This window comes from Lipotes vexillifer, unplaced genomic scaffold (genome assembly GCF_000442215.2).
Source record: "Lipotes vexillifer unplaced genomic scaffold, Lipotes_vexillifer_v1.1 scaffold21, whole genome shotgun sequence".
NCBI classification, from domain to species: Eukaryota; Metazoa; Chordata; class Mammalia; order Artiodactyla; family Lipotidae; genus Lipotes; species Lipotes vexillifer.
Genome location: NW_006774065.1, coordinates 3,891,391 through 3,919,178, shown reverse-complemented (window position 1 = coordinate 3,919,178; position 27,788 = coordinate 3,891,391). Strand labels below are relative to the sequence as shown.

Below are 27,788 nucleotides of genomic sequence, written 5' to 3'. Positions count from 1 at the left end.
ATTCTTTCATTTTACTGAAGACAAAACAGAGGGTCAAATCACTCTGCTAAGGTTACTCCACTAGTTAAGGGCAGAATTAGGACTAGCACCAAGATTCCCCATTCCAGTCCTCTTTCCGTTACACCACTGGTTAAGTTTTCTTGACAAGATAGGTGAATTCAAAACCCATCTGTCTTCTGGTACTGTTAAAGCGTTCTGGTAATGCTTTTCTTGCTCAAGGGTATGGGGATGTGTGTGTGTGTACAACTTCTTTATTCACTCTATGACTCACTACAGTGCAAAAAAACTCCTCTGCATACTAAACAACAGTTTATTGGAAAAAAGACAGCATGGTGTATGCCATGTAAGTTCTGACTTCTGAATACTGACTTGTAAAGTAATTCTTTTAAAACTGCACAATGTTTATTTAAGCTTGATTAACTTGAAACCTTAAAAAGAAATGAAAAATTCTAGCCTTTAGATATAATTTTGATTGTGACCAAGAATTTGAAGTGTATTTGTGAGTAATACAGTCTTAAAAGTAGTTGTCTTGGGAATTCCCTTGCGGTCTAGTGTTTAAGACTCCATTCTCCCACTGCTGGGGGCACAGGTTCAATCCCTGGTCGGGGAACTAAGATCCTGCAAGCCACGAGGCATGGCCAAAAGAAGAAAAAAGTAGTTTTCTTAAGGTATGAGGATTACACAAACAATATAAAGATAAAAATTTTATTTAGGAAGTGAATTGATTAGGCAGAATTTGATGTTTTCCAACAGTCATGGTAATTTTAATGTATTTGGTAGAACCTCTATATCTGAAAGTGAGTTGTCCTTTTAACAAAGTACTAGTCACCTTGGGAGAGTGTGTGTGCGTGCTAATTTCAACCTTTCAAGAAGCCCTCTTTCGAATTTTCCTCATCTAGATTTCAAGCTGTGTCAGAAAACTAGTCTCATTATATAGTCATAATTTTCTGAAAGTCAAAATTCAGTCTGATCCACCTGTTGACAGCAGACATAACCCTGACTGAATTTTTTTCACCTGCCATAACATTTACCTTTTAAAGTGAAAAATTCAGTAGCACAACATTCACAAGGTTGTGCAGCCACCACCACTAACTAGTTCCAGAACGTATTCATCACCCCAAAAGAAAACTCCTCTACCTATTAGCAGTCACTTCCCAACTCCCCTCCCTCAATCCCTGGCAACAGAAAGTAGATTCTGACTCTACAGATTGCCTATTCTGGACATTTCATATAAATGGAATCATATAATATGCTGTCTTTTGTGTCTGGCTTTTTTCACTTAGCATAAGATTTTCAAGATTTACCCACATTGTAGCATGTATCAGTACTTCATTCCTTTTTATGGCTGAATAATATTCCATTGTATGGATAGACCACGTTAAAAAAATTGATCAATTAATGGACATTGGGTTGTTTCCACTTTTTTGGCTGTTGTGAATAGTGCTGCTGTGACACATTTATGTATAGGCTTTTTTGTGAACATATGTATTCTCTTGGGTATATACCTAGAAATGGAATCGTTGGGTCATATTGTAACTTTGCAACTTTATGAGCAATATAGTTGTTTTTTATATATTTTATATCATTAATATATAATGTTTATATATCATTAATATAATTATTTAATAGAGGGGGAAGTCTTTTTTAAATGTCAGCAATCAGATATGTAAGTTCTGAGATCAATCAGTACTTTAAATATGCTGGATTTCATAATAATCTTTGTGCTTTCAAGAGAATATTGGAATGTTAAGGAAGTGTGAGAGTTGTGGGTTCAGTAAAAGAGCCTTCTAGGACTCAGAAACATCAGGGTTTAAGAAGCTACTGACAAAAAAATAGCCACTGACTAGTCCTCTGACTCTTCTGAGTATTCTGTCATTCTGTAATAAATAGATTATAGAGTTGATGGATAGAGGAATTTTGCTGTTTGTTTCTTAAACTCCTGCTCCCCAATATTTTTCTCATTTTGCTATATATTGTACTTTTCATAAGGTTCTTATAAGGCACATTATTTTTAAAGTCATTTCCTCATTTGTTATACTATCAGAACTACTTTTCCTTTGTTCAGTCTTTAATCTAGAAATTCTTGAGCTTAGTTTTAAATTTTCCTAACTTCCAGCTTCTCTCTCAATTTGTTAATAATCTCCTTAAAGGAATCTGGATAAATCTTTTTTTTATAAAGCAAGTAATTGCATTTTAAAAGCATGACTGTTTATACTTTTTTAGAAAATATACTTTTGTTAAAAGATTTTAAATTGTAGCAGAAGGTAAGATGTAGATGTTAACTGGTTGTGCTGTGGGATTTTTTTTGGTGGGGGGCAGGGTGTTGAGGGAGTTGGGGGAACCTGGATTGGAGGAGGCTGTTCCTGAACTTTAGCACTGCTTTCTGGAACTGGGCAATACATAACCTGAATGGTTGTAACAGTATCCAAATGGAGTTTGTACTTGTGTGTGACTCAAGAAGTACTACACCAGGTCAGCGTATTTGACCTACAACCATGTCCTTTGAATAAACGCCTATGTCAGGTTTGAATAAATGCTTATGTCAACTTCAAACTAAATGGCAAATTCATTTTATATAGGTCCCCGTGCCTTTTAGAGAGGCCTTACCTGGGGCTTTAGGTTCAGAATTTTCAGGGAAATGCTTTGGAAAGGTAAGTTGACAGTTTCTTTCTAAAGAAATTTTACTTTTCTAGTCAGCTGAAAAATGGTGTGCCTTGGGCTTCCCTGGTGGCGCAGTGGTTGGGAGTCTGCCTGCCGATGCAGGGGACATGGGTTCGTGCCCCGGTCCGGGAGGATCCTGCGTGCCGCGGAGCGGCTGGGCCCGTGAGCCATGGCCGCTGAGCCTGCGCGTCCTGAGCCTGTGCTCCACGGCGGGAGAGACCACAGAAGTGAGAGGCCCGCGTACCGCAAAAAAAAAAAAAAAAAAAGGTGTGCCTTGTAGGTTTGCCTTTCAAAATTAGTGATAACTTTTGGTCTCATTTTAAGAACTGGTTACCTAGATCCTAATTTTTATCATTAGTAATAAAATTCAGTGATCTGTCTTGTTTGAGAGTTGTCAAATATTTTAAAAATCTGATAGTTTTCTATCTCTTTGAGGTCTAAAATCATTTGTTTCCTGTTATTAAACAATTCACAGTTTACAGAATTGCATCATAAATCAAAACTTTTTTGCAAAAGCTGACCAACTGCAGGAGGTATTGGGCTGATAAGACACACTTACTCATTTAAACTTGAGTTGACAAGTGGCACGGATCTTTCAGTTTAAAATTTTAAAGAAGAAAAGATGCTAAATACTTTTGAATGGGATCCCAAACAGGATTTCGGTGGATGGGGTGGGGGTGAGGGAGCAGAACCTTTTCTTTAAAGAGTGGAAAATACTTCACTCTGTTTTCTCCTAAACATTTATTCAATATCTGACACAAAATATCGTTCAACTTACCAGTGTTTTATACATATACAGTGCTTTAGATTTTACTTTTTTTTTTTGGCTGCGTTGGGTCTTCGTTGCTGCGCGCGGGCTTTTCTCTAGTTGCAGAGAGCGGGGGCTACTCTTCGTTGCTGTGGGCGGGCTTCTCATTGCGGTGGCTTCTCTTGTTGCGGAGCATGGGCTCTAGGCGTGCGAGCTTTAGTAGTTGTGGCTCTTGGGCTTAGTTGCTCCGCGGCATGTGGAATCTTCCGGGATCAGGGCTTGAACCTGTGTCCCCTGCGTTGGCAGGTGGATTCTTAACCACTGCACCACCAGGGAAGTCCCTAGATTTTACAGTGTATTTTTATATTTTACCTTATTTAATCTTTTAACTATGAAATAGTTGCTCTTGTTTCTGCTTAATCTGCATCTATTTCCTCATCTATAAGGCTGACTCATCAGTAAGGTTAGTATCAAAGCTGGGACTTGAACCTAAGTTTTCACTTGCGCATCTAGTGCTTTTAAATAAATGGTTTTGTTTTGCGCTTATAAAAGTAATACATGGGGCTTCCCTGGTGGCGCAGTGGTTAAGAATCCACCTGCCAATGCAGGGGACACGGGTTCGAGCCCTGGTCCGGGAAGATCCCACATGCCGCGGAGCAACTAAGCCCGTGCGCCACTACTACTGAGCCTGTGCTCTAGAGCCCATGAGCCACAACTACTGAGCCTGTGTGCCGCAACTACTGAAGCCTGCGCGCCTAGAGCCTGTGCTCCGGAACAAGAGAAGCCACCGCGATGAGAAGCCCACGCACCAGAACAAAGAGCAGCCCCCGCTCAACACTAGAGAAAGCCCACGTGCAGCAATGAAGCCCCAACGGAGCCAAAAATAAATAAATAAATAAAATTAAAAAAAAAAAAGTAATACATGTTCACAAAAGCACAGTGTAAAATACCTGTAACTCATAACTCAATTATAGTCAGTATGGTTTCCTCTAGCCTTTGTGTATATACAATTGTATGTATACATATTAGTAAATAAGATTGGGTTAGTGTGTATTCTGCTCTGTAATGTTATTGTTATGTAATGTAGCTTGAGCATACTTCTGTAATAAGCATAGCTATCATATTTTACTGCATATATAGTCCATGAAGCCCTCTATTTTTAGTTATTTAGATTATTTCCAATTTTCTGTTACAAGTAACACTAGAGTGAATACCTCTACACGTAAGTATTTCCTTAGGATAAATTCCTTGAAGAGGAGTTCCTGAGTCAAAGGCTGTGAACTTTTGAAAGGTTTCTGATTCAAATATTAGTGTAGCTCCCTCCAGAAAGCTTATACTAATTTATACGTTTCCATTTGCAATGAAATTACTCTCATCAGTAAGCTTATTGTTGATCTTGAGTCTGTCACATTTAACAATTTATAAGTTTACTAGGTTCTTAAACAGTTGTTTTTGAGGTGAGTAAGTTTGTAGCTGGTGAATAGTTCTAGAACGGATTGAATTGTTGGTATGAATCCCAAGGGTTACAAAATGACTGCAAAAACTTTGCCAGAGACTGCAAAAGTGACTTACTACAAAGAGTGCTTTCTGTTGAGGGACCAAGTACTATTTTGACTCAAGCCAGTTCCAACACATTTTTGCACTGATTTTTCTTTTACTCATTTATTTTTACTCATTCCCTCATGAAGAGGAAAATTCTTTCTTTTTGTACTACTGTGACTGTACATTTTGATCTTTCAAGGATGCCATCTCCAGTAGGTTTTTTGACTTATCAAAATTTGTCTGTGCTGTCATTTGAGGTAGATGCAAAAGGTTAGCTGTGCTAAATGAAGCCAACAAAAAATGCTTCTGTTTTCACATCAATGTTTGGATAGCAGTTTTGAATAAGAAAATAGATTTGAGCTATTTACATTAGAGCTGGAAAACTGTTCCTGGCCTCTAGTTTGAATACTAATTGGTAATATGGTCATCAGTGTTTCTATGAAATGAGAAAGTCTAAACAGAGGTGTCATTTATGCATGTATTGTTTTTAAAAATTCACTTCTTTTGGTTCTTGAGCTGCAACGTTGATCTTATTTTCTTGTTCATGTACCCTGAATTCACTGAACAATCGATGATCTTTGGTGTGTTTTGTGAATACATTCTATACATACATATTAAATAATTTACAGATCGTTTGAATTCAGTGAAGCCAATTAATCTATAACTATCTTTTATTCTTTCATCAGAATTTCAAATTGAGAAATGGTTGGCCTGCCTTTTTGTCAGTGGCCTAAAGGAGAAAAAACCTTTTCCAACATTCTAGTCTGGTGGTTAAAACTGAAGTAAAAGGGCATGGGGCAGTGTTTTTACCCTCTGGATCATTATCAAAACTTCTCTGAAAACATACATGAGGTGGTGTACTAAGGGGAAAGGATAAATTGAGAAGCCTGAAATGGAGCCTTTGTTTCAAAACTAGTTCATGCAGTAAATGCACTATTGTATATGAAAAGTAAAATATAGCTGTTATCTGTTAGCTTTTATTTTATAAAGAGTTTCTGAAACAGGCTCCCTTTTCTTGCAATGTGACTTAGAATCCCAGAATCTTATATCTTAGAAAAAGGAACTCTCGAGAGAATTTGTCCTCCTGCCCTTTCTTTCACAGATGAGAAAACTAAAGTTTAGAGAAGTTGTTTGGCCAGTGTCCTACAGCCAGTTAGTGGCAAAGAAAGCTGGGAGCTGTGTCATCTCCAAGACTCCTTTTCAAGGCTCTTTCCATCCAGCCTTATTTTAACAGTCTGTGAGAAGAGGGCACAACACCTTATGCAACTCTAGGATGAGATAATGGTTCATTCTCTCTCTCTTTCTTTTTTTTTTTTTAATTTTTATTGGGGTATAGTTGATTTACAATGTTATGTTAGTTTCAGGTATACAGCAAAGTGGATGTTGTACATATATCCACTCTTTGTTTAGATTCCTTTCCATTACAGAGTGTTGAGTAGAGTTCCCTGTGCTATGCAGTAGGTTCTTACTAGTTAATCTATTTTATATATAGTAATGTATATATGTCAATCCCAATCTCCCAGTTTATCCCTGCCCCCCCACCCTTATCCCCAGTGGGTTCATTCTCTTTTTGTAGTTCTCAGATGAAAGTTGGTTTATGAGAATGTTGGTATTCTAACTTATCAGTACAGTCAACTGAATTCATTGTTTACTTGTTGTTTCCTGTTAGTCCTTGACAGGTGCTGGGGAAAAGACAACGAACAAAGTAGACTTTAGCCTTGCAGTTTCACAGTCTGGGGGAGAAGGTACACATATGCACAGGAACAGAAACGTTAGATATTGTGGAAGCATGGAGCCAGGCCCCGAGAGATGGGTTTTTCAATAAACTGAGGCAAGTGAGGAGAAGATTGGCAAGGCTCTCCAGATTGAGGGATCAGCAAATGCACAGTAGAAGACTTCTCAAACTACAGCTGTTTTGTAGTTAGAGAGTAGTTTGGGCTGACGGGGTGGGATTGGGAGGATGGTTGAGAATTGATGTTAGAAAACAGGTTAAGACCAAATTGTCAAAGGTAACAGTTGCCATATTGGGTGTTTCGTTTTTTGGTTTTGGTAGAAGCTATAGGAGATGTTTTTGCTTTTGTTGTTTTGGGTTTAGTTTGTTTTTTCTGAAGAAGCAGCACATTTAGATGGTACAAAATTGAAAAGGTATTCAAAATTCAAAAGGGTGCATAAAGTCTCCCTCTCACCCATGTCTCCTAGCTGCAAAAGTTCCTCTCTTCTAGAGAATGTTCTTAGAAATACAAGTAAATAAGTGTATATACATGGAAGGTATTTGACTAGAAGTGTAATGGACATAGCAATCTTGTTTTAAAAAAAGATAAAGAGGGTATAATGGGAGAACTGGAGGCAAAAGATCAATTAGGAGGCTACTGAAATAGTCTGAGCTAGAATGGGTTTTAACTTAGGGTACTGGAAAGTAATTGGGCTTCAGGCACATTGCAGACAAAGAATCAACAGGACTTAGTGATAACTAGACGAAGAGGGTGAAGGAGAAAGAGAAATTGGAGTTGATTTTGAGGTTTTGCTTCTGGAAGCTTCTTTAAGGTTTCTAGCCTGGAAGTGTGGGGTGGTTTGGGCTGCCATTAATCAGGTTAGGAAATGCAAGAGAAGAATCAAAACTTTGGGAATTGAAAACAGTGGATTACTTGGTAGCAGAGACATTTCAGAGGTAGAATCATCTGGTTCGTGGCATGCTTGGATCCAGCTGGTCTTTATTGAGTCCTTAGTGCTCTGACAGTGAGTCTCATTAGAATCACCTGTATAGTTTGGATTTTTATGCTTTGTTACAAGGCCCAGGCCTACCCTGGGCACACTGGCTCAGGAGGTAGGGCTTGCGTTCCACAGGTAATCTCAATGTGCAACAAGAATTGAGAACTGTTGTGCCAGGAACCGGGCTAGCACTCCAGAATGAAAGACGTTACCAGTATGAAAAAGACTCAGCCCTGAAGGGGGTCACATTACGGAGTGGGAGAAAGGAGACAGGAAAGTCATGATACAGGCACTGCTGTTATTGTAGTGACCTAGGGAGAGGGTTAGGCCCACTAGCATTTATGTGTTGGTTGTCGTTATAAGATTTTCCATTTAAAATGAGAAATTTCTAAGTCTGAACCCTGACACACAGTAGGCAGCAGGCACTTAAGAGGTATTTGTTAAATAAGGTTACTTCAGAGTCAGTTCTGGAAAATAATTTATTTTTTCAAGGTGCAGATGAATCTTTTTTTTCTTCGTGTATTTTTTTGGAGACAAATATAGATTTGTCCCTTAGTGCTTGAAAATGTTGCTGTTTAAATGTTTAATGGAATATTGAATGGTGGTGGATGTGTGACCAGAAAAGCTGAATGGACCACTCATCTTTTTTTTTTTTTTTTTTTTTAAAACAAATGATGAAACGGATCACTGTTGCGGCCTCTCCCGTTGCCGAGCACAGGCTCCGGACACGCAGGCTCAGCGGCCATGGCTCACGGGCCCAGCTGCTCCACGGCATGTGGGGTCTTCCCGGACCCGGGCACGAACCCATGTGCCCTGCATCGGCAGGCGGACTCTCAACCACTGCACCACCAGGGAAGCCCGCCCTCATCTTTTAAACATTATATATGAGTGGGAATTGTCTTTTGATTGTGACCATAGACCAGTGATTGTAGAGCTTGCAGCCAACACTGATCAAAGACTTTTTTTCTGATTGCTACAGGGCAGACCGGTCTATATACTGTTATTTGGCCTTTTTTTTTAAAATTTATCTTTGGCTGCATTGGGTCTTCGTTGTTGCGTTGCAGGCTTTCTCTAGTTGCGGCAGGCGGGGGCTACTCTTCATTGCAGTGCAGGGGCTTATTGTGGTGGCTTCTCTCGTTGCAGAGCATGGGCTCTAGGCACACAGGCTTCAGCAATTGTGGCACATGGGCTCAGTAGTTGTGGCACTCAGGCTTAGTTGCTCCACGGCATGTGGGATCTTCCCAGACCAGGGCTCGAACCAGTGTCCCTTGCATTGGCAGGTGGATTCTTAACCACTGTGCCACCAGGGAAGCCCTAGCCTTAAGAGAGACATAACTCTCATTTATTGCATGTTGGCCATGAGCTGAGCACTGTGACGAGGCACTCTTTAACACCATTATCCGTGTTCCTCACACCAGCACTGTGATGTTCATGATTTTATTCCCATTTACAGGTGAACATAATGAGGCTCAGAGAGCTACCCAAGACACCCTTAGTACACCTCATCCTAATCCTGGAGCTGGAATTTGAACCCAGATCTGACTCCAAAGCCTTGCCCAGTGTGTGTACACTGCCTTTTAAGTCAGAAATGATCATTTAAAACTTTGTTTTACTGGGTCTTTGCTGGGTCTGAGTACTATTTAGTTATAACTATTCCTAGGCTAATAATTGAGCAAAGCCCCTTAATTAAAGCAGATAAAGGCCTTAGCGAGCCTGTTGAACTAGTCAGTAGGCCACAGGAACTTTGGTGGCCTCAGGCCAGCCCTTTGCTTCTGGGGGACCTCCTAAATACCTTAACTCCTGCAGTGCGTTGTTTCGGCTAATTGCTGGTGAGAGGTTCGTGGCAGGGGTGTGATAGGCATTTACCTAGAGGTGAGGTTTCTCTGCTCTTAGAGCTGTAACCTCCGCCTTTATTACTTGTACTTTATCCATATTAGTCGAAATCGCAGGGAACTGCCCAAAATGCCTCTCTCCTCAGCCTCCTCCTCCCCCACAACTCGGTATTTTCATCCTTCCAGGCTCAAATCAGACCCTTCTCCATGAATGCTTTTCTAATTCCTTTAGCTAGATGTAATCTGATCTTCCTTGCTTTTGGCTTTAGTGGTACATGTTTATTTTGTTTATTATAGCCATTTATCTTAAGCTGCTCCAATTCCCCGCCTCCCCCATCACTACCACTTGATTTTAAGTTCCTCTGGGCGGGAAATCTTTTATTATATGTAAATCCCTTTGGCTCCCTTTCACCACATGTCTTGCATATAGGAGATGTTCAATAAAATGTGTTGACTAACTTTAATATTGAATGTAAGTGTAAAATGCAATTCTTAACTGAATTCATATAGTTTATCATCTCTCCCATAAAGGCAACATGTACTCATTACTGGAAAAATGGGGAAGTGTGGAAAATAAAAAGAAGAAAAGGACTTCCCTGGTGGCGCAGTGGTTAAGAATACACCTGCCAATGCAGGGGACCCGGGTTCGAGACCTGGTCTGGGAAGATCCCACATGCCGCGGAGCAACTAAGCCTGTGGGCCACAACTACTGAGCCTGTGCTCTAGGGCCCGCAAGCCACAATTACTGAGCCTGCGTGCCACAACTACTGAAGCCGGCATGCCTAGAGCCCGTGCTCCGCAACAAGAGAAGCCACCGCAATGAGAAGCCCACACACCACAACGAAGAGTAGCCCCCGCTTGCCGCGTCTAGAGAAAGCCGGCGCACAGCAACGAAGATCCAACTCAGCCAAATAAATAAATAAATCTTAAAAAAAAAAATTACTTGTTCTACCCCCTCAGAGGTCATTACTTAGTTGAACAATATATAGGGAAAATATAATTAATTTTCAGAAATTAAGGGTCAGTTCTTGGCAAGCTTTTTTATTTTTAAAATTTATTTATTTTTGGCTGTGTTGGGTCTTCATTGCTGCACGCGGGCTTTCTCTAGTTGCGGTGAGCAGGGGCTACTCTTCATTGCGGTGCGCGGGCTTCTCATTGCGGTGGCTTCTTGTTGCGGAGCACAGGCTCTAGGCGCGCGGGCTCAGTAATGTGGCTCACAGGCTCTAGAGCACAGGATCAGTAGTTGTGGCACACGGGCTTAGTTGCTCCGTGGCATGTGGGATCTTCCCGGACCAGGGATCGAACCCATGTCCCCTGCATTGGCAGGCGGATTCTCAACCACTATTCCACCAGGGAAGACCTTACCTTGGCAGGCTTATTGAAAAGAATTATGTTCTCACTTTTTTTAAAAAAGCGTTTGTGCCAGGGCTGCATGTGACTCGACCTCTCCCAGAGGGTGGTGTTTTAGTAAAAAGCAGCTCTTATTTTTATAGAGGGGTGGAGAAAGCAGGGGGTAAAATAGTATCCTCTTTGGGGTTAGGTCAGGGTATGTGGCTTAATCGTTGTAAATATTAGGTTAACCTTTAAGACCGATATTCTAGATCTAATCTTATAAATAGAAGGAAAAATTTTCTCTTAGCCTACAGGGCCAGTACAAGTAGACACACATCAGATAGCTGGACTTTAATTGCTGTTACTTTCTTATTTAAATGTTAAATTATTAGGCATTGTGTAACATTTTCTAATATCTAAAAACTAACAGAAGCCTCAGCTTTAATAGAAGGCCTTAATTCTGTAACATACTAAGGTCCCTGTCTCTACTGTTCATATCTTAAAATAAGTGTGAGCCCCCCACATGATTTGTCTGTTGCTTCCTCCTGTCTAGAAAGCATTGCTGACAGCATTTAGCATTTGAGGAAGATACTGTTGCAGCTCAGAAAGGAGTGAAGTGACCTTTATCTGTGACTTAACCTTCAACTTTATAAGATACCCAAGGTCCTCAGCCACAGTTAAGTTACAACATATCATTCCACATTAAATATTTGGTATTTAGACAGAAGAGCTAGAGGAAGTTAGAGGAAGACCATTTTTCTTTTAAAAAGGTTGACTTTGAGTTTCTTTGCCTTCACACTATCATTTCCTAATCGTCTTCTACTACCCAGAGTAGTCTGGAGATTACCGTCTCTAATTAATGAAATATTCTGGACAGTGGGTTTAAATGTGTATATGTATGTGTGTGCATTTTAATTTGATGAATTATTAAGTAGTTTCAGGTTTACTAAGCTAGAAAGGAATAGTTATTTTGTTTAGAATTCTAAAACATAAAATAGAACATTTATTCCTGCTTTGAGTCCGTATTTGAGTTTTATTAACTGTCCTGGACAGTACTGTTTCTTTTATTTATTTATTTTTGGATGCGTTGAGTCTTCGTTGCTGCACGCCGGCTTTCTGTAGTTGCGGCGAGCGGGGGCTCCTCTTCGTTGTGGCTCATGGGCTTCTCATTGCAGTGGCTTCTCTTGTTGCGGAGCACGGGCTCTAGGCGCATGGGCTTTGGTAATTGCAGCACATGGGCTCAGTAGTTGTGGCGTGTGGGCTCTAGAGCGCAGGCTCAGTAGTTGTGGCTCACGGGCTTAGTTGCTCTGCGGCATGTGGGATCTTCCCAGGCCAGGGCTTGAACCCGTGTCCCCTGCATTGGCAGGCAGATTTTTAACCACTGCACCACCAGGGAAGCCCTGGACAGTACTATTTCTTGAGCAGGATTTGAGTTTTGCTTATAAGTGTCCCTTTTTATACATTTTGTCATAGGGTTGAACCTTTCTTCCTTCCATCCTTTCAGCTTTATTGCCTCACCTTTGAGTTAGCTGTTCTGCTTAGAGATCTTGAGTTCTTTTTTTTAATGTTTATTTTATTTATTTATTTTTGGCTGCATTGTGTCTTTGTTGCTGTGCACAGGCTTTCTCTAGTTGCGGCGATTGGGGACTACTCTTCATTGTGGTGGGTGGGCTTCTCATTGCGGTGGCTTCTCTTGTTGCGGAGCACGGGCTCTAGGCACGCAGGCTTCAGTAGTTGTGGCGTGCAGGCTCAGCAGTTGTGGCGCATGGGCTTTGTTGCTCTGTGGCATGTGGGATCTTCCCGGATCAGGGCTCGAACCCATGTCCCCCGCATCGGCAGGCAGATTCCGAACCACTGCACCACCAGGGAAGCCCAAGATCTTGAGTTCTTGACGTAAACTTGGTATCTGGAGAATTAGAAGATGCAGGTTTCATTGGGACTAATGCATAGTGGTTATTTTGGGGAAACTTCTTGCAAAGGGAATATATCACTTGTTAAAGCAGGAAGAACATGATAATCTATATAATTTCACCTCTAGAGAACTGAAAGGAGTGTTAGTCAAAGCAAATTGTACTTTTCTGAATAAATCAACTTTTGAGTACATTTTTCCAATAATACTTCTTTTTGTTCCCTTTGGGATAATTGTTTGCAGAAGCATTTCACAGTCCTGAATCACAGGAGAGTGTTTTTAATGCCCAAATAGTTGAGGCTTCAGAATTGTTGATACAAGTGTGATCTGTTCCATTTGATAGAAATTGAGTTTATACTCTGATCTCATTTTTCTCTAGTTATAATGCTTCATGTTGTGATGCCCCTAGACAAATAAGGTTGGCTTTGAGACCACTAGACTATAGTATTTGAAGAAGAGCCTTGGCATCTGAAAAGAAGCCGGCTGTAGCACTGCAATAGATACTGCCTAACTAGTTCCCTGTCTGATGAGTGCTCGCTGCAGAAAGTGTAAAACCAGATATCCTTATCCCTTGAGTACAGAGGGTCTCCTGCTGCTTTTATTATTCAACTCTTGTGATCCAGCCAGATTCTTACTCAATTTCTCCTCTGGAGTTTCAGTTCACTATCAGGTACCCATCCTAGTAGATAGGAGATGTGTTTCACTGATGGAAAAACAATCCCTGTAGAACCGTCTTACTTCATTAGAGAGAGTATGAGGCTCAATGTAAAATGCCTCGAGATCATCAAAGATGCAAGGGATAAAGCTCTATTACCTTTGGGTACTACTTAGTATTTGAAATTCTGCCAGAGCTATTGGATAAAATCAAATTACCTATTTTTCTTCACTGATACTTATATTAAAATTGAAATTTAGTATTTATTTTTTGGGTATCACTTTCTTCTGGAAAATGTCTTGTAACTAATTGCATGTCAATCTGAAGTTGAGTGTAGTAAGAAGAGTTTAAGAAGAACGGCAGCCTCATGCTGATGGCTGATAATGGATAATGATGGAGAGACTCAGGCTGATGATCGCTTAGTTCAAAATCTTTTTCAGGGTGAGCCTTTTGCCAGCTACACAGTTAGGTGGCCGAATGCAGTTGGAAGGAGGATTTTTAAGCTTCCACAATTTCAGCTTACTTACCAAATCTTTTTTCCTTGAATTTTCTGGTTAGAATAAAGCTATTGGGCTTCCCTGGTGGCGCAGTGGTTGAGAGTCCGCCTGCCGATGCAGGGGACACGGGTTCGTGCCCTGGTCTGGGAAGATCCCACATGCCGCGGAGCGGCTGGGCCCGTGAGCCATGGCCGCTGAGCCTGCGCGTCTGGAGCCTGTGCTCCGCAACGGGAGAGGCCACAGCAGTGAGAGGCCCGCGTACCGCAAAAAAAAAAAAAAAAAAAAAAAAAAAAAGAATAAAGCTATTAAGTAAAATTCTGCATTAATAACAAGCTAAGTGATTTTTTTTCAAGTACATCAAAGTTTTGTTTTTATATGATTATAACTAAGGCAAAGACAAAAATGTATTAATTAGAAAAATGAAAATTGTTACTTTAAGAATTTTCTTCCTATAAAAAGATATTTAAATGATGGGAGATAACACCAGAATTACTCTTTCTCCTTCTCTCTTAACTCTTTACTTTAGAAAAGCAATCTACAGAAAACTTAGCAAAATATTTTATAAAAGTCATAAATATAAATATTTTCTAGTTGGCTATTTTCCACTTCATAAAACTTGACATTTTCAGTTGTAAATGGTACAACTAAAGGAATTTTCTGTGCCCTATAGTCTCTTCTCAGCTTTTTGCTCAGCTATTTCAGATATATAACCATTATCTTAATCTAATAATGGTTTTAATTGGATTTTAGGTCAAAGGAAACACTTAAGCTAGACGTGTGCTGACAGAATGTTAATGGAGACATAAGGTGATTACAGTGAGTTAAATGAAATAGCTTCTATATTGGTGCAAACTCTTTATCTTGGCATTCAAAGCCTTTCCAGTTCAGTCCACCTTTTCAACTTCACCTCTCTTTACCGCTAAAGAAATTATATCATTCTGACAAATTGGATTACTTGGCTGTTTCCTAAACTTAATCAGTTATATCTGTGTTTGTAATTTGATGCCTGAAGTAAGATGCAAATCGCAAGTGAGCTGTTTGGCCAGGAATTCTCATTCCTAAGATAAGATCCCCCTTAAGTTCTTAAACTTTTTACTCTGTACTCTCTGAGCATCCAGTCCATTCTGTGGTGTCAGTACTGGACCTTTGTCAGAGAACTGGCCCTAATTGCCTTCCCCAGTGCAGACTCTTAGTTCCTGACTTCATACAGAACATTTCCACAAAAATGCCCTACCGGTGCCTGAAACTCAGCATACCTGAGACAGAAGTCAGTATCTTCTAAAGGCATTTTCACCCCCTCCTAACTGGGGAATCATCTAATCAATATTCTTTCCTGAAATCCAGAAACCTATTGATATAAAATGTATTGATGGAGAGCCGTCTTGTCTTTATATCCTTTGTATTTCCAGTGGTTGTCTATTCTACTTTTCTCATTACCTCTAACCTAAAATCTTGCAGCTGATGCCTGACCTCTTACCTCTCTGAACCCGTTCTGTCCACTGCTGTCAGGATTATTTTTCTAAAATATAGATTGGATTATATCACTTGTACCCAGAAACCTTGTGACTTTTTATTGACTAGAGCAGTGCTCTTCAGTAGAAATGTACTGTAAACTATATATGTAATCTTAAATTTTCTAGTAGCCACATTTAAAAAAATAAAATGAAACAGATGGTGTTAATTTTAATTAATAATATTTATTTAACCCAGTATATCTAAAATGTATGCTCAACATGAAACTAAGACATTTTACAATCTCGGGGGTACCATGTTTTTGGAATCCAGAGTGTATTTTACATTTAACAGCACATCTCAATCCATGCTAGCCACATTTCAAACTGAATATGGGGGTAGTGGCTCCTGTATTGGACAACACAGGTCTATAGCATAAAGCTTAAAGTTCTTGGACTGCAATTTTGGGCACCCCACAGCTTCAGCCCCTGCCCTGCGTATTTCAACTTCTCCCCACTCACCCAAGCCCCACCCACACCTAATTTGCCGTTCTTTTCCTTTAATTACTCTTCCCTGCCTGAGGATATCTGACTTACCTTCCAGGGCCAGATCTGAATACCACTTCCTAGTGAAAGCTTGCTCCATTCTCGCAGTGCCCCATAAGCATTAACCACTTGCTCTTGACTCTTCTGTAGCAGCATTTGTGAGCGCCGTTTGTCTAGATCCCATGAGTGAGTAGTCTCGCTGCCCACTAGAAGGTGAGCTTCCTGGAGGCAGGATATGTCTCCCTCAGCTTCTGTTTCCTAGTATTCACTGTAGCCTCCATTTGCTCTTAGGGATATTCTTATCCATTGTTGTTTGATATCTTCAAGATCTGAAGCATCTCTCCTTTAACAGTTGTTTTCTTTACCTCTGAAGGAAATTTCCCTTTATATCTGGATCAGTTCCACTGTTCCACTGTGGATTGAAGCTTTTGCTTATGCAAGACAGGAAATATTCATTTTCTTATAGAAATAACTGGCTAATATGAATTAAACTAGGTTTCAAATGTAGGTTATTCTGGTTTTAGCCTGGTTCTAATCCCAAATATAACTCTTCCTGTTATATAACTTGTTCTTTGTAAGTAAATTATGTATGTATACTGAAACTTTTTTCACATAGCTTTACTGAAAAGTTTATATGCTTTTTGAATCTCTTTTTCCCCCTAAAGAGTCTTGGCCAATGGAGTTTTGCCTGTGTTCTTTTTCCCATATAAAAGCAAACAGGTGCCTGAAAGGTTACCTCTGTTCTGGGAGAAATCTGATTAATGTTGAAGGGCTGTGCCAGGTCAGACTCTATAACCTGCTGACAGATTATTTAGTGAGTGCCGGGATCAACTCTCAACATTATCTCAGGTTTTAATGGTTTTCTTATGAAGGGCATTTGTAGATGAAACCAGTTTGTATTTAAAGTTAATTGTGGCTCTTAGATCAGAAACTGGTTAAGAAATTCTTTCCTCAAGCAAACAGTAGTTTGAGAAGAATGAATGATTCATCAGATGGAGTTGCAAGGACTATAATTGCATTCTGTGTTTTAACACAAATTGTTGCATTTAAATCATGGTAAAATCTTATCCCTGGTGATGTAAGAATTCCTCAAAAGAAGTTCCTATTAAACTACCTTAAATTTTTGTAAGAGTTTCTAGATATCCTTACAGCTGCTTGAAAAGCACCAAAAAATGATACTTCTTCCTGGGAGGGTAGACCTCAGTCATCCCTGATGCTTCTCTTCCCCCACCCTCACTGTACCCCATTCAGTGTACCTGTGAGTCCTTTTGTTTCACTGGATCCCAAATCCCTGCACTCTAACTGCACTGCCACCATTTCACAACTGGGCTACTGAGACAGTCTCCTGATTTATTCCCTTTTCTGCTTTTGCTCTCCACACAGCAGGCAGAAGGATCTTTCTTCTTATCATTATTACTATTTAAATTTTATATAATGGAAAATTTCAAATATACATCAAGGTAGAGGGATGAATGTACCTCTCATTATTCAACTTCAATTATCCATTCATGGCCAGTCTTGTTTCATCTACTCTTTTGTCACCGCCCCCTCGATATTTTGAAACAAATCGCAGACATCATATCATCTAACCAACTAATTTGGAATTGCCCTAAAGTGAAATTTTGCCTTGGGACTTCCCTGGCGGTCCAGTGGTTAAGACTCCGAGCTTCCACTGCAGGGGGCATGGGTTCAGTCCCTGGTCTGGGAACTAAGATCCCACATGCTGCACATGCACAGCATGGCCAAAAAAAAAAAAAGGGAAATTTTGCCCGTTGGTTGGTCACAAAAGGTGAGGAAAGTTGCTTCTCCAATAGTGGTAAGTTATTTGTCAACCTCTTTACTGTCTTCCAATTCTGTTTCTTCTTATTTTTTCAGGATGTGTTCCATTTCTGCTTGATAAGTGCCATCACCAGAAAAATAGTTTAATGTGTTAATTTCATGTTAAGCCAGTTTTTCAGGGATACATATAAGCACTTTCCTACTTTTGCACCAAATATGCTCTTTGAAGTGTGTGTGAAAGTTGAATGTACAAAAAATGTAAATATAGGTCAATTATACTTAAAAACAAACTCATAGAAAAAGAAATCAGGTTTGTGGTTACCAGAGGCAGGAATACAGGAAGGGGAATTGGATGAAGGCAGTCAAAAGGAACAAACTTCCAGTTATAAGATAAATAAGTACTAGGAATGTAATGTACAACATGATAAATGTAATTAACACTGCTGTGTGTTATATATGAAAGTTGTTGAGAACAAATCCTAAGAGTTCTCATCACAAGGAAAAAAATATTTTTCTGTTTAATTTTGTGTCTACATGAGATGATAGATGTTCACTAAACTTACTGTGGTATCACTTCATGATGTAAGTCAAATCATTATGCTGTACACCTTAAACTTTTACAATGCTGTAGGTCAATTATATCTCAATAAAACTGGAAGAAAAAATGTAAATGTGTACGTGGGGAGGATGTTTCATGCTCAGATAGCCTTAAAAATTATAAATTCCCTAATTAATATGTTTATTATAAAAATCAATACATGCTCATTATAAAAATAAAATTTTAATAATACAGAACAGTATGAAGTAAAAAGCTTAACACTCCCATTTGTTCACGGATCTTTTATTTTGAAAACAACTATAGTTGTCATTCCAGAAAGCTTCATTTGTGGTCACTTAAAATTTTAATAATGTATATATCTGACATTTTAGTTTGAATTTTAGTTTAGTTTGAATTTCAAATAAACAACCTCACAGTTTTTGAATTTAGTAGACTGTTGAATTTAGAAATTGATTTTAATGTTGAACAACTAGCTTGGTGTTGCAAGGGATTGAATAGGAGATGGTATGGTGTTGACTTTGATGTCTAATTTTTCTTGAGCGCTAGTTTCCTCTCGATAAAGGAGTCTTAGGCAGACTGTGAACTCATCAACAGCTCTATGGACCTGTGAAAAATCTCTATACCAGTGCTGTTTAATAGAAATATAATGTGAGCCACACATGTCATTTTAAATTTCCTAATATTCACATTAATTAAAAATAAAAAGAAACAGGTCACATTAATTTTAATAATGTATTCTCTTTAGCACATTATATCCAAAATATTAGTTCAACATGTAATTAATATAAAAATTAATGAGCTGTTTTACCCTTTTTTTCATACTAACAAGTTGTCAAAAATCCAGTGTGTGTTTTATACTTAGAGCACTTCTCAGTTTGCATCAGCCCCGTTTCTAGTGCTTGCTAGCCACGTGTGGTAGTGGCTGTTATACTGGGCAGTGCCCCCTGTACAGGATAGAGGTTGTCTCAGAGGGAGGAAGAAAGGGGGTGGGATGTATTCTTAATTTTGTTCTCTCTTTCACAGTTATTGACCAATATTTGAAGTTAAAAGTTTGCTGCTTTTGGTATTCTTAATGATGGACAGCTCTGGCTCAGTTGTATTCTCACTAGCATCAGCACTTTTTAAAAAAAATCCATTTTCAGATGAAAACCCTGCTGAAATCGAACTCTTGGCTGGGAGGCAGTGCCACCCTGTGGTAGCTCACGTGTTTATTCATCAATATATGAAAGATCAGATTCTAAGTAGAGAATGTGGCTTAGGAGTATTAGTGTTTAATACATTAAACCTGAGCACTTTTTATTCTGAATTTCAGGGTAAATAGATGTACTAGTATGTAGTAAAATTAGTATTAGGAAAACAGGGGTAAGAATTCCTGAGACGTTGGTAAGAATATCCTTTGAATGTAAATTTCTTTTTTTAGGGGTTGCAGATGGTGTAGGAGGATGGAGAGACTATGGAGTTGATCCGTCTCAGTTCTCAGGGACTTTAATGCGGACATGTGAACGGTTAGTAAAAGAAGGACGGTTCATCCCGAGTAATCCCATTGGAATCCTCACCACAAGCTACTGTGAGTTGCTGCAAAATAAAGTACCTTTGCTTGGTAAGTAGATATCCTATGCTTTTTCCTCTCTAAAGAAGCCCAGGAGATGGTTAACAACAAAACCAAGAAAATCACTTACCAGCCCAGCTCTTTTTCTGAGGCTCTTCCTATTAAGCAATTTGATGGAGAAGCTGTGGGCAACACCAGAATACATAATACTGCTTGAAATAGGTACAACACTTTGGAAAACAATTTAGAATTACAGAATAAAGTTCCACTTCTGGGTCTTTACCCTAGACTAGAGAAACTCTTGCACATCTGTGTATCAAAACATAGGCACAAGAATGTTCATAGTAACATTATTTATAATAGCAGAAAACTGGGAACAACCTAAAAGCCCATAGTAGAAAAACGCATTTATAGTAGAAAAACGCATTTTGAAAAGGAACGAGTTAAGGTTGCATGCAGTACTCAGGAACATGTTGTTGAGGGAAAAGAGGACATTGCAGAATATCACCTAACAGTCTGATTCCATATATTTCAAATTCAGAAACATAAACAAGTATAACTGTATTGTTTAGGGATTCTAAAATATGATAAAAGAAGAAAGAAAAGCAAGTGGTTGTATAATTGGGATAGTGATTCTCTCCCAGGGAGGAAAAAATGGGATAGGTCCAGCATGTAAAACTCAGTTGATTACCTGTGAGGAGTTCAGGTTGCAAATTGGCTCCCCAGCTACTAGCAGTTAACATTTAGTCTGTGTAGATTCCTGTTAATCTTGTATTAGAAAATTTACAAATACCCAGTGTTTGTTTTCTGGTATGCTAATGGAGCATCCTTTGGCGAAGCTTCTACATTTGTTTGTTAAATGGTTTCTTGGGAACTTACCCAAGCCTTCTAAGCAGGCTCTCAGAAGGGGTGTTATTAAGTTTCTGCTAACTGCCAGCATCTTTCTGGTTACTAGAAGGCCTCCCTCCCAATCACCGTGCACATTTAAAATCAGCCCTCAATGTTCAATGTTAACAGAGATCTCCATGTTGTAGAATTTTGCCTTCAATTTAAAACCTTTGTAAGAAGGGGTACTTTTCATCATGCTACCATCTTCTGTCTTCTCTGCGCTGTGATTAACTAGCTTGTTCTCCTTCTAACTGAAGAGAAAGCTTGTCTAGAAGTTTCAATATACTGGTTTGTCTTAATTTGCTGTTTTGGGCATGCAATCTTGAGCTTGCCTGATACCGTGAAACATCCTAGATTCTATTTCATCTCTGTAAACTTGCCGTATGACTTTGGGCAAACCACTTAACCTCTGACCCCTTATTTCATATGTTAACTGGATAAATCTTTTTTATGAAAAGCAATGACTTAAAGCTTCTTGCAATACTCAGAAACATGTTGAGGGAAAAGAGAACATTGCATGGTGCCATCTAACAAAAGAACCTGTAGACAGGGATACCAGGGGTCTGAGTCTTCTGCCAACACCACCCCACCCTGCACCCCACAGTGCATTTACTAAATTACTGTGACTTGGAATAACCTGTTAAAACCGGTAACACCTATCCTGATTTTGTACTTTGAAAGCTTTGTTTTTTGCTGTATTTCTTTCTCGTTCCTACTTTTTCCCCTATTCACCTTCATGTAACTGGGAGAGCTTAATAAAATAAATTTAAGGACATATAAGAGTTTTTCTTGCACTGAATATTATGACTACCTCTTTCTCCTAAAAAACACGTTGAAATAATCCTTCGTTACCATGTTTGACACATATACACTCCTCTTACCTTATCTACACATCTCTAAGCTATTTGTAACTAAAACTCAAGCATATTTTGGCAAAGACAGGCTGCTGAGTTTTACTGAACCTCAGCTATAATTGCAAGTAATAATTTTATAAGATTAGGTGATCCTTTTTTAAAAAAAATTCTGCCATTGCTAAAAAGCCTATGACATAATTCCAATATAAAGGGCAAGCTGATAGCTGTAACCACTTATTTCTTGAGAATTTCTAGCTGCTTTTAGATCTGGGTTGGCATCACAGGCTAATTGTTGACATATTATTTCCTCAGAAACCCTTAAGTGGATTTAGGTCTTATGAAGCCAACATATCTTAAGAATTTGAGGGGTTAATCCCAGTAAGGCTATCCCTTTCTTTCTTTGCTGCACAAAAGGCTTAGTGGTAGTTTACAGAATAAGGGCCAGGTGATAAAAATACTTCCATGTTAGCGTGAGAGATTTGCTCAGGGACCTGTCTGGATTGCTCAGTCGTCGGAACATTCAACACTGTTGTTCTTAGCACTCTTTTCTTCTTTGCCAGTTTGTTCCTCTCCAAACACGTAAGAATGGTGAGCTCTTCTCCCAGTATTAGGCTACCAGGGCCTGAGCCGCTGTACGCATCAGTAATTTGAAGAGGCAGAGGAGTTTACACACTATGAGCCCAGATGATTCTGTAAGGCTGAGCTTCCCTTCGTTGGTGCTGCTTTGCATATTAAAGCTCTATCACTCATGAGGACCATTTTGATTCTAACGCAGTGGGTTACTGCCACAAGGGTAGCAAAATGATAGCCTGGATTTGTCAGTGAGTAATAATGAGTCAATGTGAGTCCTTCCTGCAGCACAATTTTCAAGGCTGTGCTACTCATCTGTCATTTTTTTGTTCTCAGTTAAATTAATCCCATCAGCTTTCAGAAGATCTTTTGTGTGGTGATTCTATTAATGACGTAAATGATTGGAGTTTTTGTGCATTGAGTTAGGAAGGAAGGGTAATTGGTGATTTTAGCTCTAATATAAGCTATGGAGTAGGTTCTCTGACAGCATGGCCAGTTAGTTACAATACCCATGTTTTTCTTTTCTTTGACAATTAATGGGTAGGGACTAGATAGCTTAGCATTAAAGTGTCAAGTTTATACACATGCATATACTGTAGATAACAAGGAAACAGAATTTCTGAACATTACAGTGACACAAATGATTATATTTAAGTGTTTTTAAATTAAGTTACACATTTTCACTAAGGAAAAATTAATAACAAAAAATTACCTATAATCCACTAAGAAAACTGTTAATTTTTTAGTGATTATACTCCCTGACTTTTTTTCTTGTTTTTTTTTTTGTTTTTTTTTTGTTTTTGGTGGTACGCGGGCCTCTCACTGTTGTGGCCTCTCCCACTGCAGAGCACAGGCTCTAGACACACAGGCTCAGCAGCCATGGCTCACGGGCCCGGCCGCTCTGAGGCATGTGGGATCTTCCCGGACCAGGGCACGAACCCGTGTCCCCTGCATCGGCAGGTGGACTCTCAACCACTGCACCACCAGGGAAGCCCCTCACTTTTTTTCTTTGCCCATAGAATAATAACAACAGGAATTGAATCTACTGTGTGCTCACAATAGCTCCAGTGAGGTAGATTTGTAGGCATTTTTGTTCCTCATTTTGTTAGGAAGAAACTGAGGCCTAGAGAGAATAAGTGGTTTGCCCACGGTCATGTCTTGTGGCTAGAAAATCATAGAGCACTGGGATTTAACACAGTGGGTTCCACAACCTGTTTATTTTGTTTCTTTTTGCCTTTTTTTTTTTTTTTTTTGCAGTACGCGGGCATCTCACTGTTGTGGCCTCTCCCGTTGCGGAGCACAGGCTCCGGACGCGCAGGCTCAGCGGCCATAGCTCACGGGGCCCATGGCCGCTGAGCTGAGATTCCCACGGCATGTAGGAATCTTCCCGGACCAGGGCACGAACCCATGTCCCCTGCATCGGCAGGTGGACTCTCAACCACTGCACCACCAGGGAAGCCCAATTTTATTATTTTAAATTTACTTATTTATTTATTTTTAGCTGCATTGGGTCTTCGTTGCTGCGCACGGGCTTTCTCTAGTTGTGGCGAGCGGGGGCTACTCTTCGTTGTGGTGTGCGGGCTTGTCTTGTTGTGGAGCATGGGCTCTAGGCACGCAGGTTTCAGTAGTTGTGGCAGGCAGGCTCAGTAATTGTGGCTCGTGGGCTCTAGAGCGCAGGCTCAGTAGTTGTGGCGCACGGGCTTAGTTACTCCGCGGCATGTGGGATCTTCCCGGACCAGGGCTTGAACCCATGTCCCCTGCATTGGCAGGCGGATTCTTAACCACTGTGCCACCAGGGAGGTCCCCATTCCCTTAATTTTAGATGTTGAGGTTGTTACCAGTTCTTTGTGATCTTATGCATTGTTTTTGTACTTAAGTCTTGTTTGCATCTCTAATTATTTTCTTATGATAAATCCTCACAGTAGAATTGCTAGATCAAAGGATATGCACATATTTCAGGGCAATATTGTCCTTTAGAAAGGTTATTTAGTTCTACTCTCTTACCACTGTGAAATGAGAGTAACCATGTTTCCTACACTAGTGCAGTGATCATTTTTTAGAAATATATTTACAGACCATTTACATTTATTTCTCGGTAAACTGCTCATTTTTCTATTTTGCCATTTTTCTGGCAAAATAGTCACTTGTTTCACTTAAATTATCTTTCATTTTCAGATATATTTCTCTCACACAATTTTAGTGGCTATCAAACAGCTAACACATTATTTTCTTATGATAAATCCTCACAGTAGAATTGCTAGATCAAAGGATATGCACATATTTCAGGGCATAGGTTGAAATTTTAGCACTTGAAAGCACTTTCTCTAATTGTACTATCAGCCTCAGTGTGGGGTAGGTTATGTGAGCTGTGTGCTGCAAAGGTACACAGAAGCTTCTGCTTGGAATGTGGTCTTTTCTCTCTGAACAGGTAGTCTCTGTAAAGTGAACAGGTTGATTCCACAAGCTACCTGGGAAAATTGGTCTTGTTACTTCATAGTAAGTCAATCTTCAGTAAAAGTTCTTCATGACCTCAGCAGATGGAAATTCTGTTTAAAATTGTAGTTATGTGCCTTGTCTTAAATGTTAGTGAATTTCACAGAGAAGGCTTTCTGCCTATGACTAATGAGAAATGTCATGGAAACGTAACATGCTCCTTCTGGCATTTTAAGTATTAAAACTTAATATCTCAACAACATCCTTTTGAGCATTTGAGCTAGATTATAGCACTATTGAAATAATGTGGTTAAATACCAGCCATTTTTATTGTTTCCTATCTCTGCAAGTGGAAGAATCCACGTCATCAGTGGCCCACTTAACTGTGCATAGTATAAATCCCGTTTTCTTTCCCCCGTCATGTTGATCCTCATCAGGTTACTACGGACATTGATATGGAGCCATAACTAAGAAAGGTCCTGTTTAGGCAAAGGAGATTCAAATTATGGCATGTTGCTCTTTGGGGCGATATGATAAAAGTGTGTATGCAGAGACAGCCTAGAAAGAGAAAATAAATGGAGATCATTTTTGTTTCTAGGTAGCAGTACTGCCTGCATCGTGGTGCTGGACAGAACTAGCCACCGCTTGCACACAGCAAACCTGGGCGACTCAGGCTTTCTGGTTGTCAGAGGTGGTGAAGTTGTGCACCGATCAGATGAACAGCAGCATTACTTCAACACTCCGTTCCAGCTCTCAATCGCACCCCCTGAAGCCGAGGGAGTCGTCTTGAGTGACAGGTAATCTCCCCATTCTCACCAACAGGTTCCTTCCCATTCCCCTTAACTACAGTGTTGGAGATAGGCATTTTCCATTCTCATGTGAGAAAAGAAGGCACACTGAGGACCTTTTAGTCTGACATCGAAAGATACTGCGCTTGAACTTGATATTTCAGCCAAGTTGAATTCTGATAAACACCTGATAATTTGACAAGACTATGAAAATACTATTTCAGGCTTACAGAATATCAGTTTTTCATACCAAGACCACATGGTACATACAGTTGTATTTGTTAAATTGTGCTGGAGAAATGAGTCATTGTCTGTGCCATTGCCTATACAACATTTTGCATACGTTATTAGGGAAAAATGCAAACAGACGTCTGCTTTATTTATCAGAATAACTTCCTGATTCTCAGGGCCTCCTATAATATGCATCAAATAGAACTTGCAGTCCCTGCAAAACTTGTCAGGCAAAGTTAACTTTCAGGAAATGGACTCAGAGGTGGTCTGATGGTGCTCTTGACGTGTTCTGTTCTTTTTTTCTTCTGATACCTTCTCTCAGTTCATTTTTAAATTGTCAAGAACTTTCCAGGAAAATCAGTACTTTTTTGAATCAACTTTTACAGTTTATCTTTTCTAAGATCAGAGTACAGAGTAACACTAAAACAGTCTCAGATTTCACTGCCTTTAACAGCCTTACAGGGCTTGACACAAACATTGTTGGCAATTCATAAATGTGGTTAAATGGGTAATGAACCCTTTGTAAAAGTAGAAGCATTCTAGCAAGTGCCTATTGTCTCTACTTAATAGTTCTTATTGGGCCAAATCTTAAGTCCAAACTAAGATAAAATGATGATTACTGCCATCTTTTAAACTGGAATGAGCATACTGTATAATTAAGTACAGTATTACCCATCTGAAGTCTATTGCTGACTCCTAGAGAGAGGGAAGCAGTTTTTTACTTTCAGATTAAGGCAGATTACCATAATTGGAAGAAAATTTGATTATAGGCCCTTCTTCAGTTGGCTGTAATGCACATCAATATTAGCCCTGTTGGAGTGGGGAGAACTCAGAACCCCAAGGCCTTCGTAGATGTCAAGTTCAGCTAACAGTTTTTGCAGAACAGTGCTTTAATTTTCCTTTACTTGATCCTTGTTGTTTTGGCTTCTGAGTGCTAGAGCGGCCCTGCTGTACCTCACACGCTATCTTTGGGACAGTCTGGTCAGGACAGCACTTGGCCTGGCCTGCCAGTGAGGTGGAGGTTGCTTCCCCTGGAGCCCAGAGGCAGCATGCTAGCATGTGATTTCAGCTCGTGTTTCAGTGCAGTCAAAAGTTTCCAGCAGCACAGTATGTTCAATCAAAATGGGCAAAACTGCAGCTGGCGGAACACCAAGCTCATGGGTGGGAGTGTTGGGAGAAGAGGACGATCTGTCCAATGGCAGCAAGTCTCTCACAGACAGAATAGCAAAGGACACTCCTGGGGAAAGAAAAACCTCAGCATAAAATAGCACTTCCGTGCCAACCTGGTCATTAATCTAAACTTCTAGAATCTGATTAGTTTCCAAAGACTGAGCAAATGTGAAATGTCTTGTATTGTTTTTCTTTATTCCACGGAAGAAATCGACCTGGTTTCTACCAGTTTTAGTCTTTTTAAAATTTTCTTATTTTTTGGTCTTTTTTGTTTCCCAGCTGCATGTTATCTCCTTAGTTATTAGTCCCTCTTATCTATAAAATATTATTTTAAGTTTAACTTACAGATTTCCTTTAGTAGCTGTTCTTACAAAATGTTTACTGTATAACTGTGTAAGCGAAAGCTAATTTGTTCCTTGCCAAAAGCCCGTCATAGAACTTCAAGATGTGCTGCTGCTTTCCTCAGTCCAGAGAAGACAAACTAGAAATTTCCTCAATGCGCTTTGCGTAAATCCCCAGCAGGCATGGGTGGGCTGTTTGTTTTTCTGTTTTCTCTTTGCAAATTTTATAACATGTCACTTACACAAGTTTTTTCTTTTTTCTTTTTCTTTTTTTTTTATCAAGCTTAGGGTGCTTTGGTTCTGTCTCCTCCATTCTGGGTCAGTGTATGAATTTTTTCCTGGCTCTTGTTCCCTAATTACAAGTGAAGGTAGATTATCAGATATCTCACCTTTCCCTCACCTTGGAGGCTTGGAAGCAGTGGAGCTGGCCTTTGGAAATGGCTGAGAACCAGCCTCTGAGGGGACCATTAACTCTTTGAATATATTTTCTCTTCTCCCCACCTGTGGTTCCCCCACCCCCCATTCTTATATCTTTTTTAAAGTTTTACACAAAAAGATGTAGTGAAAAATCAAGCTTCTGTCCCTACCCCATCCACACATTCTGTCCTCAGAGGCAGCCACTGCCAGATTTCTTCTCTGCATATAGAAGCGTCTATCTCTCTCTCTCTCTCTCTCTCTCTCACACACACACACACACACACACACACACACACAAAGTACTTTCTTCTCTTCATTAATATAGTA

At 39.7% G+C, this 27,788-nt stretch overlaps 1 protein-coding gene across 1 annotated transcript in view; it reads left to right on the top strand.

Annotated features, from left to right (window-relative positions):
* PPTC7 (protein phosphatase targeting COQ7) overlaps positions 1-27,788 on the top strand; it is a 39,360-nt gene that overhangs the window by 4,093 nt on the left and 7,479 nt on the right. Inside the window, exons 2-3 of the mRNA XM_007448733.1 lie at positions 19,641-19,820; positions 25,113-25,311. Coding sequence (XP_007448795.1) covers positions 19,641-19,820; positions 25,113-25,311 — 379 coding nt within the window. The remainder of the gene's footprint in view (positions 1-19,640; positions 19,821-25,112; positions 25,312-27,788) is intronic.